The 13,488-nt window shown below is 32.2% G+C and overlaps 1 protein-coding gene across 3 annotated transcripts in view; it reads right to left on the bottom strand.

The window, feature by feature from the left end:
• Nucleotides 1-4,664: 4,664 nt before the first annotated feature.
• Nucleotides 4,665-13,488, bottom strand: part of LOC128233510 (uncharacterized) — a 70,417-nt gene continuing 61,593 nt past the window's right edge. Inside the window, exons 17-20 of one of the 3 annotated variants that reach the window (XM_052947213.1) lie at nucleotides 12,804-12,889; nucleotides 11,513-11,588; nucleotides 10,155-10,237; nucleotides 4,665-8,976 (exon numbers count right to left, since the gene is read on the bottom strand). In XM_052947213.1, the coding sequence (XP_052803173.1) occupies nucleotides 8,947-8,976; nucleotides 10,155-10,237; nucleotides 11,513-11,588; nucleotides 12,804-12,889 (275 nt within the window). In that variant the 3' untranslated portion in view covers nucleotides 4,665-8,946. The other 2 variants (XM_052947212.1, XM_052947214.1) reach the window with 2 other exon arrangements.

Below are 13,488 nucleotides of genomic sequence, written 5' to 3'. Positions count from 1 at the left end.
CAGGAATTATAAGTACTGATAAGAAATTATAAGTTGAAAAAACAGTGTTGAGGTAAACATTCACCGGACATTTTTTAGTCATTAAGCCCGATGATTTTGCCCGGCTCATTTTTTCTGCGCTTCTTGCGATCAGGCTACCGTTGATTTCGCACACTGAATTTGTTAAGATATAATGTCATTTTAATACCATGGCAATTGGATGAAACTGTGTTTAACTTTGAACTTTTGTATCCCAGTCTCGAGTCTGCTATAGTAAAACAACATCGCCAAAAGACTCGTTGACGGCCATTTACGGTGGACTAAAACCTAGTTAGATGTTTAGGGATTAGTAGACGATCGGTGGGTCCAGAATTTGACAAAAGAGGGGGCATAACTTAGGTGTGTATGCTTTTGACTAGCGCCCCTCCCTCAGGACCGAAATTTATCAGGTCTCAAGTGTTGGCATGGGCGGCACGCGCAGGGGCCGTGTGACATGACATCCCTCTTCCCTCAGGAGTTGAGATTAGAAAAATACCGTTTTGAACGTACAGTTAAAAAATCACCAGTCAATTGTAACAACGACCCCCCCCCCCAGGTCCAGGGATAAACCGGAGATAGCCGGGGAAATGGGCCGTGTTTTTACCTTCCAGGTGGCCCCGCAGTGCCGATTGAATGCGGTGGTTTTGCCTTTGCGCCAAAAATAGCACGGAATTGGCCTTCCCTAGGGCCTCTTTGGTGCTAGGGCATTTGGCGGGGATTTATTCAGCAGTTCGTCCCCGTAGGACAAGGATTGTACCCGGGCTTGGCTTGACCATAAGTCAAAGTCCTCGCTAATCCCCGGACCTAGGTTGGCCGTGGTGATAATTGACTGGCGGATAACTAACATCTTCGATGAAACACAAAATAAGTCGTCTGACACATTCGTAGTTTTACAGCAGTATTGTTTTCAGTATGTTTGTGTTCAACAGGTCTAAAGTCACATTCAAGTACCAATAATTAAACAAGTTTTCGCAAAATTGATATGTTAACGTTACAACTCATTAACGTCACTCATAATTTTCTTTTATGCAGTATTTTTAAAGATGGTTAAATAGAGGAAGATTATTAAAAAAAAGGTTACATTACACTATTTCATAAGTTTCGAATTAGTCAAATGACCTTTAAATATCATTAAAATAATTAATATGGGTATTATATTAGACAAATAAGATATATACGTAAAAAATATTTGTTTTTGCTTTAAATGAAGTGCAATATACGCGTTTTAAATCATAAATTGTCAAAACAGTTTTTGCTGAGGTTTTCTCCTGTACAAAAGACATTAAATTTCGGTTGTTTTTTAAATGAAAAACATGTATTTCAAAACCCAAGTGTTAAATAATATCGTAACAATAACAATATAGCTCAGAAGTGGGTGTTTTTATGGATTGTGCATTATCGGTAAAATCTGGGAAATCCGGTGTCGAAGCATAATGCCCCTTTTGACATAAGAAGTTGTTTTGTGCTAATATAACTTAGAATCTTGTATTATTGAAACCCCGCGGGATTTTTCCAAGCTTTTAAAAAGCTGAAGAAAAATCCCGCGGGATTGTGAAAAACCACGTGTTTTTCTGCAAAAAGACCGCTGGGGCCCAAAATTGGCGGGTAAATATGACAACTTTCCAAAAACATTTCGCAAACAAAAAAACACCAAAAGCATACCTAAATGAAGCCTTCTAACTAAATTATAGGCTAGTATTCTATTACAGCGTTATTAGAAGGTACTTGAGTTTGCGAAAACTTATTGCCTAACCGAATAATGACGTGCGCGAAAATAAAAACTAGGATTTTCTTTTATTTACCTGTTGGATAAACTTTGGAGTATTATCCAACCTGGGATTCAAGCTACTTTAACACCCTAAGAACTTATCTTATTGTATGTTTTCATAACCAATCTATCTACTTTCACACCCTTCAAAGGTCTTACTGTTGGTGGCACTCTTCTTTACTGGTTTTTTTTTAAACAAACTGGTGAAAAATATCAGATATTAAGTAATCATGAAACCTATGAACAACTGTTAAACTCAAATAGATTCTATCACTACATCTTGCCAGAAACTGTGAACACCAAAATAGTGTATTAGTGAGCTTTTATATTCTTTTAAATGTATGACATTTTTAGGCTTGGACATACACACTTAAATGTCCACTTTTAATCCCGATGTGGTAACTCGTGAAGTATCTTGCGTAACGAATAAGAACATCATTCATTTTTCAGCGTACTGCTAGTTAGTATTTAACTTTTAGAACTGCATAACTAAGCCCTGATAATCGCGTACCACAAAGAGCAGATCCACCCCAGAAGAGTAGTATGCCAAAATGATTGGCATTATGCTAAATCAATGCATTGTGACTTATTTATTAGTTGAATTTCACGACTGGCATTTGCATTCGCTTTGCCTAGAAACAAATAAAACAAACAAAAACAAGTGTTTGTTTATTACGAGAATATGAACAATATTTAATTCAAAGTTGATTAAATAACATATCAAACAACAAGAGTACAAATCACATAGTCATTTAAGACACAGATGTACACAATCCTGATATACATTTAAAATAAATGAATTATTGATTGCAATCATATATGTATAAATAGTGCGTTTTGAATTTCCTAGAATATACATTAATTAAATACCTTTATTTTACTTTAGTAAATTACGCACAAAAGAAGCAAGGATGACCCAGGAAAGCCCTTGCGGAATTATTTCCAATAGGTTCTTATGTTCTACAAACAATCAACAAAAAACGCATATATTGATTTAAAATGTAGATATTTAAAGCACCGTCCCAGCAAACACATGACGTTGGATCAACGTCGGATATAGGTTGGATTTAGGTCGCGACGTCGGCGACTTAAATACAACGTTGTATCAACGTCAAAATCACGATGTCAGTCCGACGTCGCAATTAGACATCGAACCGACGTTGTGATTTGGTTGTTGTTTGTAATAAGTTGTATTTTTCCAGTTAATACATGATATACACATGATGTAACAAGAAGTTGCTCGAAAAATCGTTATACTGTTGCAAATAAATACTAAAAGTCGATCATGTTATAATTCAAGTTGCTTCTCTTGTCTGTGCCCTTTGTTTTTGTAATTGGAATTTCCGCATGGTGTCGCATGTTTATAGACTTTTTTCTTTTTTTCTTTTTTTTGTTGTTAAAATTCATCTTGTTGAACAAAAATTAGCAGAAATAATTATATCTATAGCTTCTAATCATGTCATTTAGATAATTCCGAAAAATATGCATGTTTAATTCCTTATCTTAAAATAGACGCGCGCAATTTTGAACCCATTTTGATCCGCCATATTGCTCATGAGTTGTACGAATATTGACGAGAGAATGAAAGAGTCAATTACTCCTCTAGAGACTCGACAGTTCATATTTCAAATAATACAACAAGGTAAGTTGATGCAATGCATGTTTAACGGTTTATAGCAATAACTTTCCGGTGTTTTACAAGCTTGTTTCAATGAAATTTTAGCATACATGAAATTCAACCCGATTCGCCCTCAATTGACATCGCGCCGATTTGTACTTTTTTGTATGAGAAAACAATGTTAATTATTCTCTTGAATAATGTCTGTAAATACTAGTAGTTTCTGAGTAATTTTGATCTTTGATCAGGATCCGAAAGGCCCATGTTATTTACCATTGTTTTTTTGTTAATTCAATGTCATCCAGCAAAGTGATATATTGTTATCAAATTCATATTATTATGTAACCCTTTTTGACAGGATTATGACGGATGATGTGATGCCTAGCTTTACCGTGAAGGGAAAAAGGAGAAAATGACTTTCCAAAAGCAGTTTTTCAAGGTGTTCAAGGTAATACTTGCCAAGTCAAATCAAATTCTTGACAGTAATAGTTTAATTATGTAATTATCAAAGTGAGTACCAGGTATAGTCTTGTGCATTTACCTCTTATAAAAATAGCACTAGTGCCCGCTCAAGGAAAACAAAGCAATTATTCACTGGAAATGATTTCATACGCGATAGCTTTGATCACAGCGTCTAGTAACTGAAATAAGTAAAACAATTAAAAGATAATGAAAAGATACAGAAAATTTTGTACCAAAACTGGAGAAATTTTGTTGTGTGGAATTTAATATCAAAACTTTATTTTCGGCAGTTTCAATTCAATATAATTTTATTTGACAAGATTGTTATGTATTTCAGCAAGTGTCACGGTGTTTACTGCTGCTGAACATGAGGTTGATGGGGCAAATGGATCCTGTCTGAAGTACGCTCCAGACAGACAAGGAGGTGGAGGACGACGAACTGTTTACACAAGTTAATTAACATACATCTCTAAATTTACCATGTGTCATTTAATTTTATCATTTCATGCTTTTAGTGTCTGTACAGATTTGTTGTGAAAATAAAACTTGTACATTCTCTGAGTTGTTTGTTAATTAATGTAGGTGAATGCTGCGGTAATTCCTAACTACCTGTTACCTGTGTGGTATGCATATTTATACTATAGATTTTGGTCGTTATCACGACGTTGTTTCGACGTCGTAACGCCGACGTTGTTTCAACGTCGTGATTTCGACGTCTAAAAAACTTTTATTTTCAACCAATATACAACGTTTATCCAACGTCAGTTTCTGACGTTGTTACAACGTCTTTCCAACGTCAATTGATTGCTGGGGTAGAAGAAACAAGACTTAAATTTTCATGAAGTGAACATAAGCAATAATTCACACTCATTTGATAGTTTAGCTTTCATACAGCATTAATCAATCAAACAAATATATATATAGATATATAATTTCTAATATTTCCACTGTCAGTGTGTTTTTGTTTGTTTTATACTTCAATGTTTGTAACTTGTTCTCATTTTTAAATGTCCTGAAAATAATTCTAGGTTTTTAAACCACGTTTTGAAAATGACAATCGACCAACGCCTGTTTAAATATTGATGAATACGTTTCAGCAGGATTGTCTAGTACTATATTCGTGTTGTTCTTTGATCAAAATAAGACGATTTTTTATACAACGTGGATTTATATTGTTATCTAATAAGCCTGTAACGTCGGTTGTTTGACCATGCTGTGAACATTAAACATTTTTAGGTATCCGATATGATGTTGTGTGAGCTGTCACCTGGGTCGAAGAATTGAAATTAACAGTATATAACTCTTTGTGATAATTTAAGCTGTTTTAGGTTTAAAGCCCGCCATACAAAGGTGAAGAAGCATAGTACAAATGTCATAGCAATGTAGTATAATAGTGTATTTCTATAGTTGGTGCCTGACTATAAAATAATCCAAATATATCACTTGCAATATTGACATCGGTGTTGCTTTTTATACTTTAATATAATATGCATCCATTTATTCATCAAACGAATATCAGTGTAGTATGAACTTCTGACATCAGTTATAATATTTATATATGAGATAAAAAAAATAAGAAACCCTTTCAATTTTTCTTAACTAGTTTATATAATATACTAGGAAATCTGATATGGCGGTAATAACCGATAAAACAATATATAATGAAATCTTACTTTCTAAAGTTAGCTAGACCCATTAACATAGTGAAACATCTACAAACTATATGAAATACCAAATAATGATATACACCCAGTGAATAAACGGCAAAAAACATTAATATTTATATTTAACTTCACACACAAATACATTATCATTCGAGTAGGCTATTAAAAAGACAAAACACATATTGATAATATTGCTCCTTCAATTTTACAAAAACCAAACAGAATTAAATCGTAAATATAAGGGCATTTATATACTTACTACTTTAGAAATGCACATTATAGTTTTAAAACAGAAGTTTCAGTTATTGTTCAATGATATTGTAAAAGCTGCGTCCCATTGTCACTAATCATTATGACAACTTTCATGATCCCGAAATGCCAAAGTTAAACGTAAAATCCAAGTAACATCAACAGAAGTATTCAAAAAAACTATAAATCACAACAACGAAGGCAATCAAAACGTTATATAAACAGGTACAATGAGAATTAAAACAATTAAATAAATCACATATCTAAAGAAATCCCAAATTGTGAAATATTCAAACTCCAAAGCGAAATAGAAAGGTTAGAAGCAAAATTAAATACATACGAAAACTATTAAACTGACATTATTAAGAAGCAAATCGGAGATGAACTTATACTACCTTAAGTTCACGGTAATATATTAAGAAAAAAATTCACATAAAAATTAAACAAATATAAAGTATTTACCAAATCATGACACAAGAACATATAGAAAGAAAACCAACTAATAACCTCAAAATTGAAAACAGAATCATTATTGAGCAGAAGACATACTGAACGAAAATAATCACTATTTAAACACGCATCAAACATCATACCTATTAAAACAATATTTATCTTTTTGATAATTAACTGAAGGTAAAATAGTTACAAGTGGTGAATTATTAACAAATTGTAAATGTGAAACTGTTCTTAAAATATGCACATCAGCAAAGGCAAGCAATTACTTTAGGAAAGACTGTTACAAATAAATTAAAATCACACTTACAAAATCACATAGAAAACACAATTTAAACATACGAATCGTCTTAAAATACTGTCATCGACACCAACTGGAAAACATACAATTTTACAAACGTTTACATTTCCTAAATGTATATATCATTTTACTCTGTGTTTTACTTTAAATCAAGTAAACAATTCATTGGCGACAATAAACGAATTCGCTTTTGAATATGTAATTGACAATAAACCGGAGGAGAAATAAAAGAAAATATAATATAAAAAACGGCGGTTTGAAATTGACAGTTATTGAAAATCTGATGTGCTCTACTAAAATCTGTTTCGACAAATATAGCATCTAACATTGGTCGACGTATAATACAGGAATTGCTTTTTTTAATGGAAGGTCATTTCATAGAACAAAACATCTGTTTTCCATGTAAAGAAAAGGAACTATCACCGTTTCCTATTATGAAATAGATAACAAAATGATTCAAGAATTTTTTTATCATGAAAACTAAAATGAGAAATAAAGGTATGACTTGTTGAAGAATATAATTACCAACTTAGCTAATGTTTGTTTAAAATAAATTGTTTACGAACAGACAAAGAGATTTATTTCATGAAAATTTTTAAAAGCAGCAGTGTTTTAGCACACATGCGTAATACAGATAAACCTTCATAAATAAGATATAACAGGTGATAAAACGAAATCTAGACTGATTTAAAGGAGATTGGGAAATATGTATGCAAAACAAATGCAAAAATATGAAATTAACTAGTTTTTTCTACTTAGACCAACACAATACCAACAAGGTGCTACTGAAAATAATAATTAAACACAAATGGATATAGTTATGAAACCCATTCCTGCTACGGGTTAGACTTATGTAGATAGCTTCGTATATATATATATTCCACTTAAGATAAATGTATAATACATATAAAAACAACAACTGAAATTATGAACCTTAGTATTGGCCCCAATGCTGCCATCAAAGGTTGTTTTTTTAATTGTACGCCTGTGATTGAACCAGTGATGGTTTTCAATTACAAAAACACACACAACAAACAGATTGATCGTTTTCTTAACATGGGCTTCATGGTAATCATAAATGTAAAGTTTCTGAAAAAGGTTAGAACTCAACTAAATTAAGGTATGCAAATTATCATTAAATATAACATGAAACCCTTAGAAATGAAATACCATAACAACAAGTTTAAGCCCTCCAGTTGTACCTTACATATACTACATATACCATAAAGCATCAGAAGGAAGAACTCGAATATATAGGTATTTCTTTCATGCTTTCCATGAAATATGGAGTTGTATAAGAGAAATAACAACAGTTAAAATACCATTTAGATTTTTTTCGCTGCAAACTAAGGAGTGAAAATATCAAATTAAAGAAATACTTTTATGATCAATTGTAGTTACTTCCCCTTCCTCAAACCTAAACACGACAATTTTTAACCAGAAAATGTTGCCCTTAACAATAAAATCTAAAAAAAAATGGTTGCTTTATGTTTAATTAAAGATATACTTCGAAATAAAAAACTTACTGTTTATTAAAGAAATAATAATCCTGTTTTTCAAACGTTTTCTTGAACTTTGAAGCTAATTGTTCGAACATTTGCTTTTATAAAAAACAAATTATAGACAAAAACAACTGCTCGTTCATAAATACGATGCTCTTTCATCGTTCAAATATCTGTGTGAATTCTTTGTCGTTGTTAAACGAACTTAACAATTGCGACATATCTTTGGAAAAATTCACACAACAATTAACATATTAACTAAAGATTGTTAACCCACCAAAGCCTTAAAATGTAGCAAAAACCTAGCGTGGTATTCATCCTTTACTTGGAATACGACCTGTCTTCAAGCATATCAGACCGAATACCGATGTATCATGAAATAAATTCTTAAACTAAATAAATTATGTTCAACCAATACATCCAAATTTGCGTGAGGAGCGTCCTACGGGTAGCGGCGTAAAAACACTTATTTTCAAGAAGGGGTTATTTAGAAAAATACATTGATGATAGTGTAAGATCGTATTTAATTCTCAATCGTGATCATAGAAGAACTCGTGTAATTATGTGTTTCTATGCCACATGTAAAATAAAATACGATCTTTCACTGAATATTTATATGACAAACTACAGAAACAAAAGTTGAAACATAAACCAACAAACAAACAAATATCCTCAATATTATGGATGAATCAAATATTACGTATTTGACGCAATACCAGGACAATCGTGGAACTTATAATAGACATTCGACGAAACATTTTGCCGAAACTCGACCAATATTGACCAAAGTCGGCTAATATGAGTTTCTGGCGTTTTGATTGGCTACGTTAATATTTTGTCTTGCTGATAAGGCCTCCTTTCTTCTGCAAATATCCTTTGTCTGAATTTATCACTTGAGACGGCTTGGCCATTTATCGTTCTATTCGGATTTGGTTCCCGTTCTGGAAAAGAGTTACACTTAATTAAGTGTTGCTGTTTTCTGGACTAAAAGAACTATTCGAAATGCAATATCATTGAACATATGGTTTACTTCATCTAAAATAGTTGTTGAGCAGTGATGCATAATAAATGATAACACTGATACTTATACAATGAAAGCACATATAACGCTGATTGCTTATCTTTACAAACCCTTAAAACACTCTCACATTTGCAATGGACTTGGAATTTTTGGCAATGGAATTTCAAATATATCGAAAAAAACGGGAATATCTTCATTGATTGATATTCTGATTTCGTGAACATTTAATATTTTATATATGTATTTTGCATTGTGCAAACCTGTTCATGTTCTAAGCTTTAATCGTTTAAGTTATATTTAAATTGTTCTGTAAATATGAAAATAAGATATGCAACTCTAATATCCAAATAACTCACAAATCAACACATTCAAAACTATGAACTATGCAAGAAATTATTTGCTTTCACTATATTTCGAAATAACATTCCGTGGTTCTACAACTGAAGTATTTTTAATTTATAGGATGCCATTGGTCAAAGCATTTTAACAGGGTTTCCCAAAAATATGTCGCAATTTGTAATGTTGTTAAGATATTGGTCATTAAACTTCCAAGTTCCTAAATCAGTTCATAAATTGCACATCATGCTTTTATAATGAAATCAAATGGCTGTTGGCGTTATGTTCTTCTAAAAGATAGGAAGATGGAACGGTACTCACGTATGCCAACAATTTCAATCAAGACATATTATTGATATTCATGACCATTAATTCTCAGTGTTTTTTCATTCTACTTCATTATTGGTATTTAAATAATAGGATTACTCAGTAAATTTCAGAAATTGAATAATTGTACTGCCTTTAACAATACGTATGGGCAGTATCCATACCTACCATGAGAACGTCGAAAAACAATTGACGAAATACACAGTAAGCAATAACAAACTGTGGACATGTATTATTCATATTTTGGAAATGGTTTACGACTTCGTACATATTTTGCGGAATAATTGTTGAGATTAATCAATGTTTTTCCCTTATTATGTATTTATTTTAAGTCTTATTTGGTAAACCGTCGAAAACACAAGACACCATTGAAAACATAAGGCACAAGAATACTGGAATGTTATATCAATGGAATATTTTGGTTGTTTACAGTACCCTTTTATATTGTTTATGCTTTGCGCATAGTACAGGTCCATGGGCGATGACAGAACGGTAGATAGTCTTCGAAACAGCATTACCTATGAAAAAAAATGCATCTCTGATAAAAGGTTATTGTGCAATCCAAGTAAAGTATAATAAGCAAATGCATTAGACGTATGTTCCATGACAAAACGTTTTGCAAAAGAATGACTAATGTAGCATTATACACTGCCAAGAGATAACGGTAACAAATGTGCTTCGTTTTTATTGCTTGCGAGCCTTAATAAGGAAAATGTAATTTGTATTTTAGGCAAATGTTTTGCGAAAACAATCGGATGGCCCATAACATTTCTATAATTTCAGTATAGATGGAAAGGGTACAACAGTATTTTCTTACGGTTCTGTTAAGAAATTGTACCCGGATAAGAACAGAACAGGACATATAACAAATCTTAAGAACAGTCCAATTGTTTATATTCGAGTTTAAATGTAATTCCGTACGCGTGCACCTTCAGTCTTTGCATAGCATTATTTCACAAAATAAGTGCTGAAATAGATATCTTTATGTTGTATTGTTACCGTCATGTGTCCATCGTCAGTTTCGTTGGGAATGCTCTGTTTGTTCTGTAACTGTTACTTGTGCACCTGCTAGGTATTTTCTAATGCCAAAGTCAAATTATGTGTGTTGTTAACAATTCATTTATCATGGATATCTTATACTTTTCATATCTTAAGATTAGGCAACTACTTTCATTTTTTTTTTAATTTGCACGGTAAAGTTAAATTATTTCTCATTAAGTAAAACGTAAATGTATGTTCTTGGCCCGGAATTATTTTAATGACTATATATAAGATATTAAAAGTTCAACACATTCGCTTGCTGATTGAATGCTGCATTATCAATTTAAATTCATTGCTAAGTAGCATTAATGTCACAAAAGGTTTGAATCATAAGTTTTAATAGACGTGTTCTTAATCTACTGTTCTTAGTTTAACATAAGAAGTTAAGACATACGAGTGGTTATAAAATCCACCAGAATCTGGAACATGCATGCAAATATTTATACCAACTTTTGTCTTGTATTTCGGAAAGTATAGACATACGCATCAGTGTTTATTTATTTATATCTATCTACTTATAACTGATTATAAAATTATCATCAGTCAAAACATGCCATTTCACCATTTGAAATATGTGGCAGTAAGTACACAGTGTGCATTGCAGTAGAGACTAAGAACGCACTTTATTTCATTTGTGATGATTTTTGAAATTATTCTGTAAATCAAATGTTACATTGAACTGACAAATTAATTGGTGTTTATTATTACGAATGTAGCATACAAACACAAAACAACAAAAAATACCGCATTACCAAGATAGTCAAATTTCTTGTATTCTGCTTGCACCCGTATGTTAATGTCCGAGCTGTTCGTCGCAACTGCTGATCCCTATATTTGAAATGAACACATGTGTAGCAAAACCATTTTTAAACAAACTGCAGCTTTACGCACAAGTACTTACTATACTATCCTAGAACTTTTTATTCTTAAAACATTCCAAGACTTGATGTTTTAAAACCTGTAATGTAATATAGTTTCTTGTACAAGAGGGTGAGAATTCCCTTGTGTTATAGGTTTCCGCCCTTCAGAAGTTGTAGGCTCGATCCCCACCAGGGGTACCTTCTCATAGCCTCTCAGAATGGACACCTGTACTTGTTTCTGCCAAAGAAACAGGCTCAGGCGTGATTATATAACCTGGTAGCTTTCGTCACAATCAGGTTAAAATAAATCAGAATCAGCTAAGAATTGATGTCTAGAAGTTCTAAATTATCCCTCAGATAACTAGGTCGTGAATAACAGAAAATGCGTCAGGCACCAGTCTCTCCATATCTGTGAAAGAAATAAGTTCAGTGTGCATCAAACCGCTCAGCCGACCGCTAAACGTATGGCTACTCCAGTATACCCTTTCTAAAGACATTGTTCAGGTTAAAAAAATACAGTTGGTGTTCATAAACTAAACTTGCAGTTTAATCAAGGTCTAGTACACAGATGACTGCAATTTGAAAGTTTAGAATTTGTTCCGTGCGCTAAAACGAGCAACGGGTAAACAGACAAAACTGGTGAAATGGTGATTTAAAAATTGTTCATATTCAGAGATAAAACGTTCATGTATTAAGCTTTTTTCTAAATAAAGGCGATGCGTGACATTTATGGGAATAAACTAATGGTTGTTATTCGTTAAACTACGCACACAAGGAAATATCTAAACGTGTTAGATTGTTTTTTTATCATTTTCCAATTTAATCCCATTTACGTATTTTCCAATATGTAATTGACCCTGATAAAATAATATCAATGTAATGGAAAACTATCTAATGAAACTTTATAAATAACTATAGATAAAATTGCTGTTGTAGAGGCCAAGGAATATGCAATACAATACTAATATTTCGATATTGCGATCTGGCTGTTGAAAAACATTTAACAGTTACAAAAGTAGTTGAGCGTGACTTACTTTTGTCATGTTGAAACCAAATAAAAAACTACATGCCACTTGACAACAAACACTCATGTATTTTATGGATAAAAAGAAAAGTTCTTGTACAGTTATCTTAGATTCCTTTTGACGTAAATAGGTGCATTCAATTTACTTTTTTAGCCTACCTCGATAATAATGAAGACGTCGTCTGACGTTTCACTCCCTTCAACACTCGTCTGCTCGTCATCAGGTTTTTCAGGTTCAATTTTGCCTGCAACACATTTGTACGTCAATGGGTCAATGCATCCTTTAAATGAAAAAGTCATATGTGTTTCACTAAATACAGTGGTTACAGGTAATATTCCGTCGCTATCAGCTACAGTCCTTCAAACGCAACGTCAAATACTGGTAATTGCATGCGTTTAACCAACATTTTCACCGATTTGTAATGAACATGTGATTTCCTTAAGAACGTTCGAAAAATTCTTTTCACTCAGTAGCAAAAACAACTCAATGCAGATGTGTGTTTTATTTGTTAAAAATGTCTTTCTAAAATATGACATCCAAATTGTTCGCTGACATCAGTAAATGAATACTATAATGTTACATGTAGTTGTATACTAAATTATTATTTGTTTTATTTTATTTTATGCATATATCTAACGACATTTTTATTAAAGACATTTTAATATCTTACTTTAGGAATTTATTCCCCATTTTTATTCCTTTAAATGCTAAATAATAACATTACTTGTGAGTCACTAAATTAAAATGTAAAATATAATTGTAAATAAATGTGCCACATCGTATAACAAACATATATTTTACACTATTAAATTGCTTGTCTTATTATCAATAAATGAACACTTA

Source organism: Mya arenaria, chromosome 5, assembly GCF_026914265.1.
Source record: "Mya arenaria isolate MELC-2E11 chromosome 5, ASM2691426v1".
NCBI lineage: Eukaryota > Metazoa > Mollusca > Bivalvia > Myida > Myidae > Mya > Mya arenaria.
This window is presented reverse-complemented; position numbering and strand designations above follow the sequence as displayed.